This window comes from Pristiophorus japonicus, chromosome 20 (genome assembly GCF_044704955.1).
Source record: "Pristiophorus japonicus isolate sPriJap1 chromosome 20, sPriJap1.hap1, whole genome shotgun sequence".
In the NCBI taxonomy this organism is placed as follows: domain Eukaryota; kingdom Metazoa; phylum Chordata; class Chondrichthyes; family Pristiophoridae; genus Pristiophorus; species Pristiophorus japonicus.
The window spans coordinates 35617570-35639658 of NC_091996.1; the positions used below are offsets into that span (position 1 = coordinate 35617570).

General features: G+C 45.2%; 1 protein-coding gene across 6 annotated transcripts in view; it reads left to right on the top strand.

Moving 5' to 3' along the window:
• The window catches only part of LOC139232480 (zinc finger protein 436-like), a 111291-nt gene that overhangs the window by 6943 nt on the left and 82259 nt on the right, over positions 1–22089 (top strand). For 5 of the 6 annotated variants that reach the window (XM_070862748.1, XM_070862742.1, XM_070862745.1 and 2 more), the window contains exons 2-3: positions 1189–1523; positions 20006–20077. In XM_070862748.1, the coding sequence (XP_070718849.1) occupies positions 1325–1523; positions 20006–20077 (271 nt within the window). In that variant the 5' untranslated portion in view covers positions 1189–1324. The remainder of the gene's footprint in view (positions 1–1188; positions 1524–20005; positions 20078–22089) is intronic. The other variant, XM_070862746.1, reaches the window with a different exon arrangement.

The window sequence follows — 22089 nt, forward strand, 5'->3', positions numbered from 1 at the left end:
GTTGCCCAACCGGGAGCCAATGTAGGTCAGCGAGCACAGGGGGTGATGGGTGAGTGGGACTTGGTGCGAGTTAGGACACAGGCAGCCCGAGTTTTGGATGACCTCAAATTTACGTAGGGTAGAATGTGGGAGGCCAGCCAGAAGTGCGTTGGCGTAGTCAAGGCTAGAGGTAACAAAGGCATGGATGAGGGTTTCAGCAGCAGATGAGCTGAGACGGGCGTAGACGGGTAATGTTACGTGTTGTGTCTGTAGTGTACTTATCAATGACTCCACGAGGTAATGTGTTGTACTCAAACTGTAGTGACCTTGGTCCTTTATTCGTAACTCCAGAGTGAGGCAGCCGCATGGTGGCTCCCCTTTTATACAGCCCCTGCCACCAGGGCAGGAAACCCCGGTCTCCACCAGTTGCACCCTCCAGTGATGCCAGCATAGTATATACACAGTGTAAACCTTATTGACAGTACATCAGGTAAACAAGTCTCCATCTTATGCAACTATACAGTGACTACACAGAGAGTATATCTATAGTCTGCATACATAACATTCCGGATAATCTGTGCATAATTAAGAACAATTCTGGTTAGGATTTGGACCTGAACTTTCCTTTGTGTGTTGCTGGGTGTTCAGGGTGTCCAAATACAAAATCCAGTTGGTGTTAATGAGGGGACTTGGATGTTTGGGGCCAATCTGTTTTTTTAAAGAAATGCTCAAGGGATGGCTGAGGAACGTGAGAAACGCTGGTTGTGTTTTTCCTCTCTGAATCCGGCAGAGTTAAGGAACGTCGTTATCAGTCTCCGCGTTTCTCCTCACATCAACAGCTGTCAGACATCAAAGTTGAAGATGCCAAAATGCAGTTGGGATACGGTGTATAAATGTCATGTTGTATGAAGGTGTTGTTTTTTGGAGGTATTTGTCATGTGTGTGTTTGCAGTAAAACTCCTGCTTTGTACTAAATGGAAATATTATTGAAAATACTAGGGACAAATACCGACCGGAGGCGTCATCTGAAAATTATTTAGTTTTCACAGATTTGAGCAAAAATCCCGCTGGTGGTAACCAGAATTGGCTGCACCCACATGTTCATGTTTGTTTTGAATTGTTCTTACTATGGGACCTGGTAAGTTTGGAGTGTCTAAACCGAATATTCATTCAAGCCTGCAATCATCAACAGATTTATTTTATTTATAGGTGCCGTGGAAGTCAAATAATACCCTCGAAAAAGACCAAAGAGGAAACATTCTAAAAGAGACAGTTCCACAGCCCAGATTGCTGCTCGTGTTTTGACGCGCGGTCCTGTAACTGTGCCGAGGCTGAATTTGAAGAAATGGATTCTCGAGAGAAGCACAGAGTGAGGAGCCCCGATCCTCCTCCCAGCCCCGCGGAAGATTCTGATGAAAGTAATGAGATTGCTTTTCTGGTGGGGGAAGATGGACAACTGCATTCTCTTCAGGAGGAAACCCGCGAAGTTCGGCAGCCCGTGAGCAGCCCTTTGCAGCACAATGGGATGCAAAGTAATAGAGATGGTGCGTACAAACAAAACCTGCACTAGAAATTGGTGTCCATAACCAGGGCACCCAATTTGGCATTCTTTCGTGTTATTGGTTGTGGTGTGGTGGCAAAAGCTTATCTGAACCTGGGCTGACAAAAATCAGGAAGATGCAGTGGGTTATTGTGAACTTGTATTTCACTGGTGAAGGTCCTTAACTCCCTCATGATTGTATTAGTAATCAGGTACAATAGCATCGTGGTTATGTCACTGGGCTAGTAATCCCGAGGTCTGGACTGATGATAACAGAGACACGAGTTCCAATCCCACCACGGCAGCTGGGGAATTTAAATTCAGTTACTAAATAAATCTGTGATTAAAAAAAGTGAAACTATTGGATTGTTGTAAAAACACATCTGGTTCACTCATGAAATCTGCCGTCCTTGTCTGGCCGATATGTGACTCCAGAGCCACAATGTGGTTGACTCTTGACTGCCCTCTGGAATGGCAACTTGCCACCTCCTTGTGGGCAATTAGGGACGGGCAATAAATGCTGCCCTTGCCAGCGACACCCACATCCTGTGAAAGAAATCACTTGCACCACTAGGTGACTCTGCAGTGATCTTTCACTCACCAGTTCCACATTTCATTTACACTGAGATTTAGTGCCTGTTCATACTGATGCAATACCTTCTCGATGCACATTTTTCCTTTACATATACCAGTGTACAGGGGGGAGGGATGGGCTGCGATATTCCTTCACAGACACCCAGATTCCGTTTGAAGACTGACAATACAGAGGACACTCTCTATTGTGCACAGCAGCTGTTGCGTGATCGGGAGCAATCTCGACAGCAGGGAAAGAGGCCCCGGACTGGCATTCTGCTCTGAAATTCCTCGGAGCACTATTTTTAGCGCATTGGCCAACACATTTGCGTCAAATTTCTGAAGGTGATATTTTAACAGTGTTGTTCACCATTTACTTTAAAGGGACACGGAAAGTTGACAAACCTATTAAGCAGTTCGTTACAAATAACGCAAAGAGGAATTGTGGTCCTCAACACTCCAAGTGTTAGAACATGCTGAGAGAGAGCTATACCATCCCTCACCCCTTCCTGCCCCGGATACTCAAATGCCAGCTGCACCGCATTGGCCAGTCCAGTATTACAGCAGAATCGTATGCAGCTTTAAAAGATAGCACAGAGTGATTCTAAACATTTAAATCTCAGTGTTGCTGCAGAAATTCCATTCTGAGCTGAACATGCTTTTTTGCATTATAGCAATTGTCCAATATTTGTGATCAAAAGGTTCAGAAAATGATGAAGTGGATTTGCACATTCCAGATGAAGTCAGTGCCGGTAATGCACTTTTAAACAGCTAGGGGCTGAAATTGCCCCGCGCTGGGTTTGGGTCAAATCGACATCGATGGGTTTTTGCTGCCGGCGCAGAATTGACCTATTTAAAGAAAAAAAAATGCTGCTTGCAGTAACCGTGCGTTGTTGCGGTAACCGTGCGTTGTTGCGGTAACTGTGCTTTGTTGCGGTAACCGTGGGGGCGATGATGTCATCGCGAGCGTGCGCCACGCCGCTGCACTGATCGCGCGGCACGGCGCTCAGCCCATAGCGCACTCCGAGCCCCGAGGGCAATTCCAGGGGGGGCGCGAAATGGTCCTGTGCAAAGGGGCAATTTCAGCCCCTGAAATTTTCAATATTTTCCATTATGATGCAGGTTTTGTAGGTGCTCGACGGTGTCCCAACCTGTGACCAATATGTCGTCCTGAAAAACCACCGTGCGTGGTACCGACTTGTGTAGGCTCTCCATATTTCTCTGAAAGATCGCTGCAGCCGACCGAATTCTAAACGGGCATCTGTTGGAGATGAACAGTCCCTTGTGTGTGTTGATGCAGGTGAGGCCCTTCGAAGACTCCTCCAGCTCCTGCATCATGTAGGCCGAAGTCAGGTCGAGCTTGGTGAACGTCTTGCCTCCTGCCAGCGTCGCAAATAGGTCGTCTGCCTTAGGTAGTGGGTATTGATTCTGTAGCGAGAAACGATTAATAGTTACTTTATAATCGCTGCAAATCCTGACTGTGTCATCACTTTTGAGGACTGGAACAATCGGGCTGGCCCACTCGCCGAATTCCACTGGGGAGATGATGCCCTTGCATTGCAGCCTGTCCAGCTCGATTTCCACACTCTCCCTCATCATGTGAGGTACCACTCGCGCCTTGTGGTGAATGGGTCGTGCCTCTGGGACCAAGTGGATCCTCACCTTCGCCCCGGAAAAATTTCCAATGCCTGGCTCAAAAAGGGAAATAAATTTGTTAAGAACCTGGGTACATGAGGCCTCATCGACATGTGATAGCGCTCGGATGTCATCCCAGTCCCAGCGGATTTTGCCCAGCCAGCTCCTTCCAAGCAGAGTGGGGCCATCACCCGGGACAATCCAGAGTGGCAGTTCGTGCATCGTGCCCTCGTAGGTGACCTTAACCATGACACTGCCCAGGACAGCGATGAGCTCTTTGGTGTACGTTCTCAGTTTCGTGTGGATGGGGCTCAGGGCTGGTCTGAGTGCCTTGTTGCACCACAGTCTCTCAAACATCTTTTTACTCATGATGGATTGGCTAGCGCCAGTCTCCATTTCCATGGCTACGAGTAAGCCATTCAATTTTACATTTAGCATTATAGGTGGACATTTCGTCGAAAATGTGTGCATCCCGTGTACTTCAGCATCTGCCTCCTCTCTGAGGCTCGAAATTGCTTTGATCCACCATGGACCGATCTTCCTCTGCCACGTGGTGGTTAGCAGGTTTTCCAGAGCTTGCAGCTCATCTGCAAGCTCGTTGGAGGTTCCCCATTGTTCCGCAACTCTTGCAAACTTACCCTTTGAAGCGGCATGAATAGGCTGAATGGAAGCCTCCACAACGCCAACAAGGTGTGAATTACCTTGCATTCATCCTTGTTGCGGACTCAGTCATCTGGGTCACCCGAGGCCTGCTGGCAGTTGCAGACTCGTGGTTTCTGCCCTGTACATTTCTGCTCACATACACAGTTCCAGTTAATATGAACATTGCTAGCACTTGTGTGCTGAGAAATTTGTTTGGTGTTATCACTGGTGGACATAAATGCCTGTGCTATCGCAGTGGCCTTACTGAGGGTCGGTGTCTCTACAGTCTAACGTTTTCATAGGATGGTCTCGTGGCCAATGCCCAGTACAAAAAAGTCTCTGAGCATCTGCTCCAGGTAGCCATCAAACTCACATTGTCCTGCAAGTCGCCTTAGCTCGGCGACAAAGCTCGCCACTTCCTGACCTTCAGATCGCTGGCACGTGTAGAACCGATACGTCGCCATCAGCATGCACTCCCTCGGGTTAAGATGCCCCCGAACCAGTGTACGCAGCTCCTCATACGACTTATCTATGGGTTTCACCGGAGCCAGAAGATTCTTCATCAGGCTGTAGGTCGGTGCCCCGCAGACCGTGAGGAGGACCGCGATCCTTTTTGCAGCGCTTCCTTCTCCGTCCAGCTCGTTGGCTACAAAGTACTTGGTCTAGCCGTTCGACATAGGCTTCCCAGTCCCCACCCTCCGAGAAGTTCTCCAGGATGCCCACAGTTTGCTGCATCTTTGCATTGGATTCGTATACTCGTCGCCAGTTGTTGTGTTCCAAACACAGATGATACTGCACACAGGGAGATTAGAGTAACAGTGACCTCAGTCTTTATTAAGACACTCCAGGGTGAGGAACAGGCCTTAGGGGCCGGCTAATATACAGTGCTCCCAAGGGATGCTGGGATCCCTTGGGACTTCAGGGGATGCGCTCCCTGGTGGCGGAACATGGGAGTGCATGCTTTACAGATACACAACATCATGTAAATATCCAGGGGCCTAGGAGAGGCGTGAGTCTGGGGCCCAGCAGAGGCGGGGGCCCAGGGGCAGCACGAGCCAGCCCACACTGCGATATGTGTGCGCACTAGGTCGGTGCTGCAGAGCTAGTCTCCAGTCGTCTTGGTTAACCCTTGCCACTGGACCAAGACCTAGCTCTGTCAAGCCCGTGTGGTGGCTGGTGTGCAACGGCCACCACAAGTTAATAAAATCCACGCACAGGCATCTTCCACCCTTCAGAATGTAGTTCGGGATCTGGAATATTAGTTCTTTCATTGAAACACCTGTGAACTCATCCCTTTTCGACGTGGAAGCAAGTCATCCTTGTTTCGAGGGACTGCCTATGATGATGATGATGTTGATGTTGATACATAGAAACATAGAAACATAGAAAATATGTGCAGGAGTCAGCCATTCGGCCCTTTGAGCCTGCACCACCATTCAATAAGATCATGGCTGATCATTCCCTCAGCACCCCTTTCCTGCTTTCTCTCCATACCCCTTGATCCCTTTAACCGTAAGGGCCATATCTAACTCGTTCTTGAATATATCCAATGAACTGGCATCAACAACTCTCTGCGGCAGGAATTCCACAGGTTAACAACTCTGTGAGTGAAGAAGTTTCTCCTCATCTCAGTCCTATATGGCCAACCCCTTATCCTAAGACTGTGTCCCCTGGTTCTGGACTTCCCCAACATCGGGAACATTCTTCCTGCATCTAACCTGTCCAATCCCATCAGAATCTTATACGTTTCTGTGAGATCCCCTCTCATCCTTCTAAACTCCAGTGTATAAAGGGCCAGTTGATCCAGTCTCTCCTCATATGTCAGTCCTGTCATCCCGGGAATCAGTCTGGTGAACCTTCGCTGCACTCCCTCAATAGTAAGAACATCCTTCCTCAGATTAGGAGATCAAAACTGAACACAATATTCCAGGTGAGGCCTCACCAAGGCCCTGTACAATAGCAGTAAGACCTCCCTGCTCCTATACTCAAATCCCATAGCTATGAAGGCCAACATACCATTTGCCGCCTTCACAGCCTGCTTTACCTGTATGCCAACTTTCAATGACTGATGAACCATGATACCCAGGTCTCGTTGCACCTCCCCTTTTCCTAATCTGCCGCCATTCAGATAATAATCTGTCTTCGCGTTTTTGCCCCCAAAGTGGATAACCTCACATTTATCCACATTATACTGCATCTGCCATGCATTTGCCCACTCACCTAACCTGTCCAAGTCACCCTGCAGCCTCCTAGCGTCCCCCTCACAGCTCAAACCGCCACCCAGTTTAGTGTCATCTGCAAACTTGGAGATATTACACTCAATTCCATCATCCAAATCATTGATGTATATTGTAAAGAGCTGGGGTCCCAGCACTGAGCCCTGCGGCACTCCACTAATCACTGCCTGCCATTCTGAAAAGGACCCGTTTATCCCGACTCTCTGCTTCCTGTCTGCCAACCAGTTCTCTAGCGACGTCAGTACATTACCCCCAATACCATGTGCTTTGATTTTGCACACCAATCTCTTGTGTGGGACCATATCAAAAGCCTTTTGAAAGTCCAAATACACCACATCCATTGGTTCTCCCTTGTCCACTCTACTCGTTACATCCTCAAAAAATTCCAGATTTGTCAAGCATGATTTCCCCTTCATAAATCTATGCTGACTTGGACCGATCCTGTCACTGCTTTCCAAATGCGCTGCTATTTCATCCTTAATAATTGATTCCAACATTTTCCCACTACTGATGTCAGGCTAACTGGTCTATAATTACCCGCTTTCTCTCTCCCTCCCTTTTTAAAAAGTGGTGTTACATTAGCTACCCTCCAGTCCATAGGAACTGATCCCGAGTCGATAGACTGTTGGTAAATGATCATCACTGCATCCACTATTTCTAGGGCCACTTCCTTAAGAACATATAAGAACATAAGAACATAAGAACATAAGAACATAAGAACATAAGAATTAGGAACAGGAGTAGGCCATCTAGCCCCTCGAGCCTGCTCCGACATTCAACAAGATCATGGCTGATCTGGCCGTGGACTCAGCTCCACTTACCCGCCCGCTCCCCATAACCGTTAATTCCCTCATTGGTTAAAATTTTTTATCTATCTGTAATTTAAATACATTCAATGAGCTAGCCTCAACTGCTTCCCTGGGCAGAGAATTCCACAGATTCACAACCCTCTGGGAGAAGAAATTCCTTCTCAACTCGGTTTTAAATTGGCACCCCCGTATTTTGAAGGTGTGCCCCCTAGTTCTAGTCTCCCCGACCAATGGAAACAACCTCTCTGCCTCTATCTTGTCTATCCCTTTCATGATTTTAAATGTTTCTATAAGATCACCCCTCATCCTTCTGAACTCCAACGAGTAAAGACCCAGTCTACTCAATCTAGCATCATAAGGTAACCCCCTCATCTCCGCAATCAGCCTAGTGAATCGTCTCTTTACTCCCTCCAAAGCTAGTATAATCCTTCCTTAAGTAAGGTGACCAAAACTGCACGCAGTACTCCAGGTGCGGCCTCACCAATACCCTGTACTGTTGCAGCAGGATCTCCCTGCTTTTGTACTCCATCCCTCTCGCAATGAAGGCCAACATTCCATTTGCCTTCCTGATTACCTGCTGCACCTGCAAACTAACTTTTTGGGATTCATGCACAAGGACCCCCAGGTCCCTCTGCACCGCAGCATGTTGTAATTTCTCCCCATTCAAATAATATTCCCTTTTACTGTTTTTTTTTCCAAGGTGGATGACCTCACATTTTCCGACATTGTATTCCATCTGCCAAACCTTAGCCTATTCGCTTAACCTATCTAAATCTCTTTGCAGCCTCTCTGTGTCCTCTACACAACCCGCTTTCCCACTAATCTTTGTGTCATCTGCAAATTTTGTTACACTACACTCTGTCCCCTCTTCCAGGTCATCTATGTATATTGTAAACAGTTGTGGTCCCAGCACCGATCCCTGTGGCACACCACTAACCACTAATTTCCAACCCGAAAAAGACCCATGCCAAAAACCATGCCAAAAATTGCTGGTCACGGGAATGTGGGAAGGGAGGATCTTGAGACAATCACTATCACTAGGGGGGGCTAGTGCTGGACAGGCTAATGGATCTCAAGGTAGACAAGTCCCCTGGTCCTGATGAAATGCATCCCAGGGTATTAAAAGAGATGGCAGAAGTAAGAGCAGATGCATTCGTTATAATCTACCAAAATTCTTTCTGCTTTCTGTTAGTCAGCCAATTCTCTATCCATGCTAATACATTGCCTCTGACTCCGCTTACCTTTATCTTCTGCAGTAACCTTTTGTGTGGCACCTTATCGAATGCCTTTTGGGAATCTAAATACACCACATCCATCGGTACACCTCTATCCACCATGCTCGTTATATCCTCAAAGAATTCCAGTAAATTAGTTAAACATGATTTCCCCTTCATGAATCCATGTTGCGTCTGCTTGATTGCACTATTCCTATCTAGATGTCCCGCTATTTCGTCCTTAATGATAGCTTCAAGCATTTTCCCCACTACAGATGTTAAACTAACCGGCCTATAGTTACCTGCCTTTTGTCTGCCCCCTTTTTTAAACAGAGGCGTTACATTAGCTGCTTTCTAATTCGCTGCAACCTCCCCAGAGTCCAGAGAATTTTGGTCGATTATAACGAATGCATCTGCTCTTACTTCCATGACCAGCAATTTTTGGCATGGTTTTTGTGTCTTCCACTGTGAAGACGGAAGCAAAATAATTGTTTAAGGTCTCAGCCATTTCCACATTTCCCATTATTAAATCCCCCTTCTCATCTTCTAAGGGGCAAACATTTACTTTAGTCACTCTTTTCCGTTTTATATATCGGTAAAAGCTTTTACTATCTGTTTTTATGTTTTGCGCAAGTTTACTTTCGTAATCTATCTTTCCTTTCTTTATTGCTTTCTTAGTCATTCTTTGCTGTTGTTTAAAATTTTCCCAATCTTCTAGTTTCCCACTAACCTTGGCCACCTTATACGCATTGGTTTTTAATTTGATACTCTCCTTTATTTCCTTGCTGATCCATGGCTGGTTATCCCTTCTCTTACCACCCTTCTTTTTCACTGGAATATATTTTTGTTGAGCACTATGAAAGAGCTCCTTAAAAGTCCTCCACTGTTCCTCAATTGTGCCACCGTTTAGTCTGTGTTCCCAGTCTACTTAAGCCAACTCTGCCCTAATCCCACTGTAGTCCCCTTTGTTTAAGCACAGTACGCTCGTTTGAGACACTACTTCCTCACCCTCAATCTGTATTACAAATTCAACCATACTGTGATCACTCATTCCGAGAGGATCTTTTACTCGGAGATCGTTTATTATTCCTGTCTCTTTACACAGGACCAGATCAAAGATAGCTTGCTCCCTTGTAGGTTCTGTAACATACTGTTCTAAGAAACAATCCCGTATGCATTCTATGAATTCCTCCTCATGGCTATCCCGTGCGATTTGATTTGACCAATCGATATGTAGGTTAAAATCCCCCATGATTACTGCCGTTCCTTTTTCACATGCCTCCATTATTCCCTTGATTATTGTCCGCATCCCAGATTAAGTACTCTGGGATGCAGACTATCAAGCCCCGGGGATGTATCGAGTTTCAGTCCCATCAATTTCCCGCTTCTCACTAGACCCTCGGTCCTCTAGTACTTGCGGAAGGCTATTGGTGTCTTCCTTCGTGAAGACAGAACTGAAGTATTTGTTCAATTGGTCTGCCATTTCTTTGTTCCCCATTATAAATTCACCTGAATCCTGCAAGGGACCTACGTTTGTCTTCACTAATCTTTTTCTATTCACATATCTATAAAAGCTTTTGCAGTCAGTTTTTATGTTCCTGGCAAGCTTCTTCTCGTACTCTATTTTCCCCCTCTTAATTAAACCCTTTGTCCTCCTCTGCTGAATTCTAAATTTCTCCCAGTCCTAAGGTTTGTTGCTTTTTCTGGCCAATTTATATGCCTCTTCCTTGGATTTAACACTATCCTTAATTTCCCTTGTTAGCCACGGTTGAGCCACCTTTCCTGTTTTATTTTTACTCCAGACAGGGATGTACAATTGCTGAAGTTTATCCATGTGATCTTTAAATGTTTGCCATTGCCTATCCACCGTCAATCCTTTAAGTATCATTTGCCAGTCTATTCTAGCCAATTCACACCTCAAACCATCGATGTTACCTTTCCTTAAGTTCAGGACCCTAGTTTCTGAATTAACTGTGTCTCTCTCCATCTTAATAAAGAATTCTACCACGTTATGGTCACTCTTCCCCAAGGGGCCTCGCACAACAAGATTGCTAATTAGTCCTATCACATTACACAACCCCAGTCTAGGATGGCCAGCTCCCTAGTTGGTTCCTCGACATATTGGTCTAGAAAACCATCCCTAATACACTCCAGGAAACCCTCCTCCACTGTATTGCTACCAGTTTGGTTAGCCCAATCAATATGTAGATTGAAGTCACCCATGATAGCTGGTGACCTTTATTGCATGCATCCCTAATTTCTTGTTTGATGCTGTCCCCAACCTTAGTACTACTGTTTGGTGGTCTGTACACAACTCCCACTAGCATTTTCTGCCCCTTGGTATTCCGTAGCTCCACCCATACCTATTCCACATCATCCAAGCTAATGTCCTTTCTTACTATTGCATTAATTTCCTCTTTAACCAGCAATACCACCCCGCCTCCTTTTCTTTTCTGTCTATCCTTCCTAAATGTTGAATACCCCTGGATGTTGAGTTCCCAGCCTTGGTCACCCTGGAGCCATGTCTCCGTGATGCCAATTACATCATACCCGTTAACCGCTATCTGCGCAGTTAATTCGTCAACCTTATTCCGAATACTCCTCGCATTGAGGCACAAAGCCTTCAGGCTTGTCTTTCTAACACACTTTGCCCCTTTATAATTTTGGTGTAATGTGGTCCTTTTTGCTTTTTGCCTTACTGCTCTCCACTTTTACTATTTTTCTTTCTATCTTTTGCTTCTGCCCCCATTTTACTTCCCTCTGACATCTCTACATTTCAAAAGGACTTTATTGGCTGTAAAGCACTTGACGTGGACGTGAAAGACGCTATATAAATGCAATTTTTTTTTAAAGAATGATACTGTTACACACAGTTACTCTAAATATACCGTGTGCAAAATATACAGTTACTGAATTCATGCGAGATGGTTCAGAAGAGATTCATTGAGACAACACCAGGGATGAGTGGCATTCCTTACCAAAAGAGACTTGAAAACTCTTTATATATAAAAAGAATTAAGAATTCCTTTAAAACAAATTGACTGTAAAAAAATGTTTCATGTGTAATGTGTTAAAAATATAATCTGAAAGTATTTAAATTTAACTTCAAAGTAAATAGTAAAAGAATCTCTATATCATCGTTTAAAAAAGGATATGTTGGGGAGAGTTTTAGGCCACTTCCGTCTGGTGGAAACAAGTCACACCTTGTCAGCTGGGAAAAGATTTAACGACCTCCTCCCCCATTCCCGCCATTGCTGCAGCAACTGCAGTCTTCCTGGTCGTACCCCCAGGCGGCCAGAGAGCATGCCTGCATCAGTGGGCCCATTCAATCTGCAAATAGAGGGCCTAATACTTACTCCCAGAACACGCCCGGCCCAGTGTCAGCTGGTGGTATAGCCAAAGAGGAGCCGATGGACAGGTTTCACTGTATTTTTGAGAGAGTGGGCTCCACAAGACCAGCCTGGGCTGCTGCCGAGACCACAGCAGACCACCCCCTCTCTACGGGGTCAGATCACCCCTCTCCTCCCCACTCCCCCCCCCCTCTTCAAACCCCGTTGCACGGACTTACCACCTTCCAGCCCGGATGCCAGCTGGGCTGTCCGATATTGTGGCTGGTGGGCTCTCTAGTTCTGACTGCAGCCCACCGGCCGAATGCTAACGAGACCCAGCCCTCAACAAGTGCAGGGCCTCTTGAGCAGCCAATGGCAGCGCTCCGCTGGCTGCTGGGCCGCCCGAAGTCCGCACGGATGAAAATCCACCCCTTTAAGTCATGTGGGGCACGGAAGATACTGTTTCAATGACTTAACTTCATTTGAAAGCGCTGTTTCCTGTCAGCACATTTGGTTCTACCTGCCTCCACCTCGTCTCTGGGTTGTGTTGCGTGACTGAGGCCGTAGCATCTCTGCAGCTTCTGGCGACACTGAAGTGCAGCAGCATCATACAGTCGAGAGATTTGTCAGCCCCCCACCACTCAAAGTACTGGACCCGACAGGGACTGAGGACAATGGCTAGTTTTTTTCTAAATGGCAGGTTAATTAAACGTTTTTAATTTGGCAGATTGTTAGTAATAGAACTGCAACAGTACAGCCAGAACTCTCAATTTAAAGCTTCAGTTCCCTCAAGGCCTAATTGAAGTGAATGAATTTAGGTGACACTAAACGAATAATTCTGAAAATATCTGTCACTGTTACTTAAAGTGATACTGTGACTTGAGTCGCAAAGGATCTCTTGGAGGTCCTCGCTATGAGAAAGCCAAAGAATTCTGTAAATTGCCGCAAGTATGAGTACACCGATAAACTGGCTTAGACACCAAAGGCCTGATGTGGTTCAGAACCATTCAACAGAACACAGCAGACCAAACATTAAAAAACCACCAAAGAACCAACATAACATACAAATGTTAGAAAAAGCCATGAATTCTTTGTCCTCAACTATTGGACTTGCCTTCAGCTGCCTGGGCCCTACGGTCTGCAACTCCCTCCCTAAACCTTTCTGCCTCTCTACCTCTCTTTCCTCCTTTAAGATGCTCCTTAAAACCTACCTCTGACGTAATTTCTTATGTGGCTCGGTGTCAAAATATATATTTTTTGGTCTGATAACACTTCTGTGAAGCGCCTTGCGACGTTTTACGATGTTAAAGGCGCTATATAAATACACGTTGTTGAACGATTTGAGATTCAGGAAGGTTTGTGGTTCTGATCAGCAGAAAATCCCCTTTGGAAGCTGTACGTTTACTGAGCAGAGTTGTGTAAGAAGCAAGAACTGCAGAGTGCTTTGTGCTTTCTGCACAGGAACACTCTGGCTGCTAGATTTTGTTCTTACATTGTCCTCAGCACATCAAAACCTCGAGTCACTTTACTTCAATCACTTCTGATTGTTATGTAGCCAAACGAAACAAGCCATTCTGGGGACGAAACTGTATCTGCACTCAGCCATAGATGACCTTGCTTTATTGTATGTTTACAGAGCAGAAACGGAGACAAATACAAGGGGCCACTTGACACCCATTGAATGCCAACTATGGATCTAGTTCCCAAAAGTATGAGGCACCTTAAAAGGGAGGCTGGGTGGAGTTAATGGCAGAAAAAAAAATCTAGAAGGTGCAAGAAAACGACTGGACCTCGGTATATAGCATGTTTTTAATACAGCAAGCTCGGTTTCTAAAATAGTAAACGAGATTATCTTTTTAGGGGAGGAGGAACTTTGTAATCGGTATTATTTGATGCACTAAAATTAATAATTTTAAAATAAAAAAGTAGTAGAGCAACATTCCTGCTTCACTGCTGCAACTTCCATGTTTGGTGTACGTGGGATGAACAGACGGTCACTGTTTTTTGCTACCCATCTGTAGCCTGACCCAGTTTCACGGGCAGCACAGGACGGCGATCGCCACAGTGGCTGGATTATTGTGGCAGCTGAAGCGAAGGGAGGTGGGTTCAGTGGAGTTCTAGTTGTGATAGAATAACGGCAATAAAAACAGAGTATCCTAAAAGTGCCCTCTGGAGGATTTGCGCACAATGCATCCAATTTTATTCTCGAGAAGAAAAGACATATAACATACTGCAGGAGAGGAGACATTGAATTTGAGAAAGTGCCTGATCTGATCTGTAAATCTTGGCGATGCCAGTATTCGAGCTTGAAGTTATGGCTTGGAGGAAATAATGGGGGTGAATTTGCGGCCCCTATGGATGCGTACGAGTTGCACACGTGCCTGTAGGGGCCCTGCATGTTCCAGGTTTAGGAATGCGCTATGCTTGTGTTGAAACCCAGAACTTGTGGGTCAATAATCCTTTTAACAGATTGCACGCATCCGAAAGAAAAGGGCCTCCGCGGGCGGAGAGCTGGGCTATTTGTCCAACTTCTGACAAGCAAATGCCCGTGAAATTCTCACGCCTGTCCATTAAGGCAAGTTTATTTTTAGCCCCATTAAAACAATTTTATTCTTCCAAAAACATTTAATTTTTGTTTAAAATATTTAATTAAATGGCATTTTAAATATGATTTTATATTTATTTATTTCATGTGTTCATGTATTTAAGTGATTCCCCATTCATACTTATGCGGCGTTCCGTACAAGTGGAACTCCCATAAGTATGAATGGGGATTCCCTTCTGTCATTGGTTGGGCTGGTCCACGTGATCCCGGGGGAGCTTGCGAACCACGTGCACCCCGGGATACCTGGGCCTCTACTCGCGGGTACCTGGAGAGGCCCAGGACCACGAATGTCCATACCTCCCGGACCGCCAGGTAAATTCGTAGATTTTTTGCAGGTCAGTGGCATCCGCCCGCGGGCCAGTGGCCATTGAGGAGACTGAATTCGTTCAGACCGGTGAAGACAGAGTGAGAAAAGAAGCAAAGCTTTGTAAATGATACCAAACTAGGAGAGGAGGGTAGGCCGCCTTTTAACGGGAGCAAGCCACCAACTGAGGACTGTCCGAATAGCTTGGGAGATTGGGCTCACATGGCAAACGTAAAGAAAGAAAGAAAGAAAGAAAGGACAACAAAGTACTTTTGAACTCTAGCCACTGTTGTAATATGGAAAAAACGTTTGCAACCAACCATTTCCTCTGGGCCGCTGCCACTTTAATGGGTATAAATGAACATATGAGAGTGTTCCGGTGACTACAGCAAATCTTGCAAGAAATCTCTTGCATCAAAATAAAGGCGCAGGTGGTCAGACAGGCCTCTCTATTCACCAAAGTGAAATCCTGCTGAGAGAATTTGCAGAGATGAGCTAGATGTCCAAGGAAAGTCAAGACACAGAGGAATATCAGTGTTGAATAACAGAAGATCTCGGCAGAAACACATGACAGATTATAATCTGGCAATTACTGTCGGCAATTTCAGCTGAAATACTTAAATTAACTCATATTTCATTCCGTTGGCTGATATTTTGCCAGAAGGGTTAACTTGTTTATTTTAAATGGGTTTTAATAGCAGAGAGAGACATGTTCTACACACGAGTCAAGTGTTTCTCTGCCGATAATACCATCAGTAATCTCAAGACTAATAATGTTGTTGTCCGATGGATCATGGGCAGATATCTTGCCAATAACAAGTGCTGCGAACAGATACCTTCCTGGCACTGTCCCCAACCCTTCAAAAACAGCCGATTGCTCACAGGACAGGAGGGAAATCTGCTGCCACATAGAACACGCTTTTGCATTCCTGTCGCTGCTGGTTGATGACGGGAGAAATTAACGACCTATTCTTTGGACCCTTCCAACCGTTGAGTTTGGAGACGAAGTCCAACCTAAATGTCAAGATGCTGGGGCACAAATGCAACATTGTTGCGGCCGTGTTTCGGGCGTAAAATGGGCGCGACGATAACCAATTTAGCGGGGAAGAGGTCTGCGGCTCACGAGATGGAGGCAATGCGAGTCACTGGATGCTCCTGAAACAATAAATCTTTCACAAACACGCCGCTCGCCAGACGTTTAGAGAATGGGTGTGCCGGGAACTGTTAGCGTATCCAGCAGTGTTCCCACGAGTGTTTCTTCATCCAACACACTTTGCAGACAGAAATATTGATAAGGAATCTTACATAAAATAGCACGGAATGAGAACGGAACATTTTGCCATCGGGCACATCCCATACAACCTATCCCGTCATGGACGCGATTCTCGCGAGTGGGGAGCGGGCTAAATTTTCTATCAGTAATCACCAATGACCAGAGAAAATCCGCCAAATACTCTCACTTTACCCATTTCTACGATTAAATCCTGGCATCCTGCTCTCCACAGACGGCTCTTCCCCCTCTCCAGGCCCCAGCTGCGCACGGGAAATCCTGCTCTGCTTACTTCTCCTTGTAAACTCTCTCACACAGAGCTGACAATACTCCTCATGAAAACTGGGTGGTAAAGAGGGAACATTTTTGGTTCTCTGCACAAATTTCGAACGGTCACCTTTTTATACACTTCATTGTACTCTTGCAAAAGTAATACGTGTCCTCCATCAAAATCATTTCTTTTTAAACAGTCATGCAAAAAAATGTTGTGTGTTTATCTATTGTATCCATACTTGCCATGACATCAGTTTAATATTTTAATGGACTGCGAAAAAATGTCTCTTAAATTCCGTGCATTTCTTTTTCAAATGCATTATGTGGCAACTTAGCAATATTCAGTATTCGGTATTGGTTGACTTCTATTTCTGATGAAGACAAAAGCTTTTTGTGGAGAAATTGTAAACACAAGCTAAAAGTGTTTATGATCCCAGGACAGAAATCCCCCCACGGTATATAATTTATTGTGTGTACAAATGTACAAACCTGCAAAACACTTAACTGAACTACTTGCACTCAATTTATTCTGTTCATGGACTTTTAAAAATCTGGATCTGTAGATGACGTGCGACCAATGAAGGGTTTTAACCCTTTTCTAATTTCTTGTCTATTATATCGGAACTGGAAATGTTTGCATTGTGTGTGGTGCTACCTTTACTCGTGGATGTGCCCTGGTGGAGCACAGACAGTATGCACATCAATAGTTGGACCATACGAGTGTAAATGGTGCAAGGAAAGTTTTTATCGACCGTCCCTATTGAACAGACACATTAGGGTGGAATTTTCACAGGAAAAATCGAGCGGGTTGGAGGCGGGGGTGAAGTTAAAGTTTAAAAACATCTAAAACCTGACCTCAGCCCCTCTACTTTCACCGCTGTACTCAGTCGGGAGGGTGGGCCTTTAACTGCAGGCAGCTGGGGATCCCGAGGCTCGGCATTCCAGGTGGCTGCAAGGGGGAAACGGCAGCCTTGGGGAGCAATCCTTGTTTCCTCTCGCTCCCCCATGCTTCCCACCAGCAGCCCGTCCATTTCCGGGGTCGAGGATCCGAACCCCTTCATCTGGGCTCCGGGATCGGACCCCCCCCCCCACCCCGGGATCGAACTCAGCCCCGTAGATCAGAACCCCCCCCCCCTCCCACCCCGAACCCGTGGCATCCCTAGCCAACATTTCCCACACCCCTGGAAGCCAGCTCACTAACCAGGTTGGCTTCCGGGTGGGGACTGTGCCCATTATGTCGCACGCTATGGAGTTAAAACTGCACAGCATGCAGACGAATTCAGAACTCCTGGTTTCCCATGGTCTACCAGTCCCCCCCTGCTCCGGGCGGGTGGGAAATGGGAAAATCCAGCCCATAATTCTAAAAAAACCCAGGTGAGGCGCAGTGTTGGTGTTGTAATCGGTAGCAGGCAGGTTGTACGTGACTGAGTATGAAGAATCAGTAGCATATTGTGTTAAATCAGTATGTTTGCAAGTGTTTACAGTAAACCTGCTGGAATGTATTTGTAAATTACTTCCCTGGTCATTTTTCAGTGAATAAAATGTTGCAGTGCAGTTAGAAACACGAGCTCCAATTCTCTCCGCTATAATTATAGGTGAACACTCAGAGCCATAAACGTGTGTCAAGGTTCACATCTATATGTTATATTAAAAATCTTATGTCTGCATACATTTCCCGTCAACAATCTCCCAATTATAAGTTCCTGTGTCCACAATGAATGGGTTTTGCCCATGCAAACTCATCACTTTGGATTGCACAATCTGACCACCGCAAATTGGTCAGAATATCCCCCCCAGAATTGAAATTGTGTCCAAAATAAAGAATAAACAGCAAAAATGTTTCGATATTTCATAACATTATCCATTGAATTGTCCGTTATGCCTGGATTAAAGATTTACTCGAAAGCTTTAGCCTCGCCCAAAGGCCTGTGCTTGGAGGCAATATTTCTGCCCAGTCCCAATATTTGAGCTCTCTTTGGAATGTGCAATCTGAGCATGTGCTGCGGACCTGAATTCCAAAGATGCGTCGATACCATTCAGCCAGCTGCGGAGCTGCAACGCCAGCATTTGCAGCAGGGTCTCATGATATCCGGAGATGTTTACGTATGAATGTGAACGCAGGAATTTAGAATGGAATTGGAAAAAAGTGTGGCTTTACAATGGGGACTGAATGATATCTGCATGCTCTGGTCCAATGACCTCCCGCCCTCTGACCCCACTTCACCTGGAGACTACACTTGGTCTTGCGTTGCAGATATGCATTGGTGTCAGGTTAAAGTTTTACAAGCCTAGAAATAGTCAAACAATGGAGCAAAGAACCTTGCGCTTTGCAGATGCTGCTGCTTCTGGAAAGGAGTGAACATAAGAAATAGGAGCAGGAGTCGGCCATCAGGCCCCTCGAGCCTGCTCCGCCATTCAATAAGATCATGGCTGATCTTGGCCTCAACTCCACTTTCCTGCCTGTTCCCCATAACCCTTGACTCCCCTGTAGTTCAAGAATCTGTCTATCTCTGCCTTGAATATATTCAATGACCCAGCCTCCGCAGCTCTTTGGGGTAGAGAATTCCAAAGATTCACGACCCTCTGAAGAAATTCCTCCTCATCTCCGTCTTATTCTGAAACTATACCCCTTAGTTCTAGAGTCCCCCGCGAGGGGAAATATCCTCTCAGCATCAACCCTGTCAAACCCCCTCAGAATCTTATGTTTCAATAAGATAACCTCTCATTCTTCTAAACTCCAATGAGTACAGGCCCAACCTTCCCTCATAAGAAAACCCCCTCACCTCAGAAATGAGCCTTCACTGAACTGCCTCCAATGCAAGTATATCCCTCCTTAAATAAGGAGACCAAAACTGAAAAGAGGGTTTGAATTGCAGTGTACAAAGCCACTCTCCCCACAGGATAGCACTGTCTGGGAGGAGGTGGCGTCAAAGTGTAGCTGAGAAACACGTTTGCCAGCCTGAGAAAAGTTGCCACAGTAAAGCCACCCAGCATTTCGCATACCTACTTATTGTTATGTATGTAACCAGCATTCTACCGCCACCAGAGGGTGCACCTGTTGGAGTCCCAAGGGATCCCAGCAACCCTTGGGAGCACTGTATATAAAGCAGGCCTCCCATGCTGTACCAGGACTCTGGAGTTAGAATAAAGAGACCAAGGTCACACGTCTACAGTACTCAATCACATTACTTTATTCTGGACGTAACACTTATACATAGTGGATATATGCCAAGTGTTTCCTAACAACCTGCTGTTCCTTGACTTTGGTCCCACACAGAGCATCTGTAAAGATGTACCAAAAGAAATCATGTACCTGATGTACATTAATTTACTCACATATATTAGGATGAACAGTCTCGATCATGAACAATCTAGATTGTAGCAATCGAGACTACACTTGCAGTTGCAAACTCTCCATTTGAACCTGCAACAATCGGGAAGAATCATAAGAGCATAAAGTATTGGCACTGGAGCATCAGGAGCAAAGTGCTAGTTATTTTGTCTTCAGTTGAAGAAATCGTTAAAAGGTATGAAACCAATGTGTACTCTCATTTAAATAGAAACTGATGATGAAGCAAAACGGTTTATTTTACAGAGTCTCGCATCTTTACATCAACCAGCTCGTTTCAGCCTCACAATGAGAACAGAGTTTTGCAGCAGACCTCAGGTAAATACATGCCTTAAGAATTATTTAAAGAAAAGAAATTGCATTTATATAGCGCCTTTCACGTCCTCAGGCTATCCCAAAGCGCGTTACAGCCAATGAAGTACTTTTGAAGTGCAGTCACTGTTGTAATGTGGGAAACGATTTCCAATGAACTCAAGTAATTAAAATCTCAAAATTCTGTGGCTTTAAGTAAAATGGAAAAAAAGACCAGAGACTTTGATGTGTAAAAATTGCCCATTTTAAACGATGTTACCATCTTGCCCGTATATTTCAGTCAGCATATTTTTTCATGTTCTGTTTTTGCTCTGCAGACAATGCACCCATTTTAATAGTCCTTGACAGTGCACAAGTTGAACAAATATTTCCGTCCTGACATTTAAAATATTCCTTTGTTCAGCATAAACTTGACTGAAAATGATGCGGAGAGATAGTGTGGTAGTGATTCTGTACAATTTCATTGGTATATTCCCAAGAACGTTACAATAAAACGTTCACTACTGCCTATAAAGGAGGTTTGGAAATATTTCCCAAGACAGATAGAGGGAAGTCGGGAGTGTGAACCAGTAGGAAGCTTTCTAATTATAGCAAGGTGAAAATATTGGAAAATTCTTACCAGCACTTTGAGATTATTGGCATGCAATCAAATGGAGCGAGTTAATAACTCATAATTAAATCATTTTCATCATGTTTACAGAGTTTATTACTTGAACTGAAAAGGACCACTCGAGAACAAGTGGATCTAGTCAGACCTGATTTGTATTTGCCAGAGGAGCCTCCAGTTATTGCAGCGGCATAGTTTGCATATCAGCACCTCAGATATTCCTGTTCACATGCAAATCAGCATTGCTGTTAAATTTTCTCACAAACTCGTACACAGCATGTTGCCCAAACGTTCACCCTTCTGAGAGTGAGAGTACTGACCTGTTACAACGTTAGTATGCCTTTGTATGTTACTCACATTGGATGCTCTGTTTTTACTCAAAGCTCTTTGTGTTCAAAAGCAGGAAATTCAGTTCTGCTTCTCTGACCCAAGGCCGTGCTCCCCAAATGTACTCTTAAATGGCGCGGTTGTTCTCTCCCTGTGCATGCGCTGGCTGGCCATGATAATATGAAAAGATGCAACAGCAGTATGAATACGTTTGTTCACAATGACATCCCCACCAAAATATCCTGCTGGAAAGATTCCATGAAAATTGGGTCTTCATTGATCATTGAAAAAATACTGTGCCAGATTTACCTTGATGTGACTGCTGGCTGCAGGAGGTCTGTGCTGCAGTTTGCAACAGAGGTACAATATAACATTGTCTAACGTGACGGCCTGGAACGTTCGATTCAGGTCACTGGTCTTGTGATTCAGTTTAAAAAAAAATCAGTTTCTCCAGCTGGAAATGTAATATACATATCTTAAAAAGTAAAAATCTTAAGATGGCTTAATGGAGAAATCCATCACCAGGTGCCACATTGAGCTGCGCAGACCAGCAAGGTCTACTTTCCAACCCTTGGTTTGTGCTGAGATAGAAGATCTCAGCCAAGGTAGTAGGGAGATGTGGTTGGATGCAGTGTCTCAGGATTTTCCAGCCAGTGTTCCCACTGCCGATCGCTATCCAGTGATTCTTTGCTGGAAGGCAAGTGCGTGGATGTTGAACGACAACAGGTTTGGGCGTGACCATGCTGCTTCCCTGGTTGACCTAGTTTACAAATCCCTCCATGGCCTCGCCCCTCCCTATCTCTGTACTCTCCTTCAGCCTCACAACCCCCATCCTCGAGATGTCTGCGCTCCTCAAATTCTGCCCTCTTGAGCATCCCTGATTGTAACTGCTCAACCATCGGTGGCCGTGCCTTATATTGCCTAGGCCCCAAGCTCTGGAACTCCCTGCCTAAACCTCTCCGCCTTTTTACCTCTCTTTCTACTTTTAAGACACTCCTTAAAACCTACCTCTTTGACCAAGCTTTTGGTCATCTGTCCTAATTTCTTCTTTCTGTGGTTCAGTGTCAAATTTATTTGTTTTGTC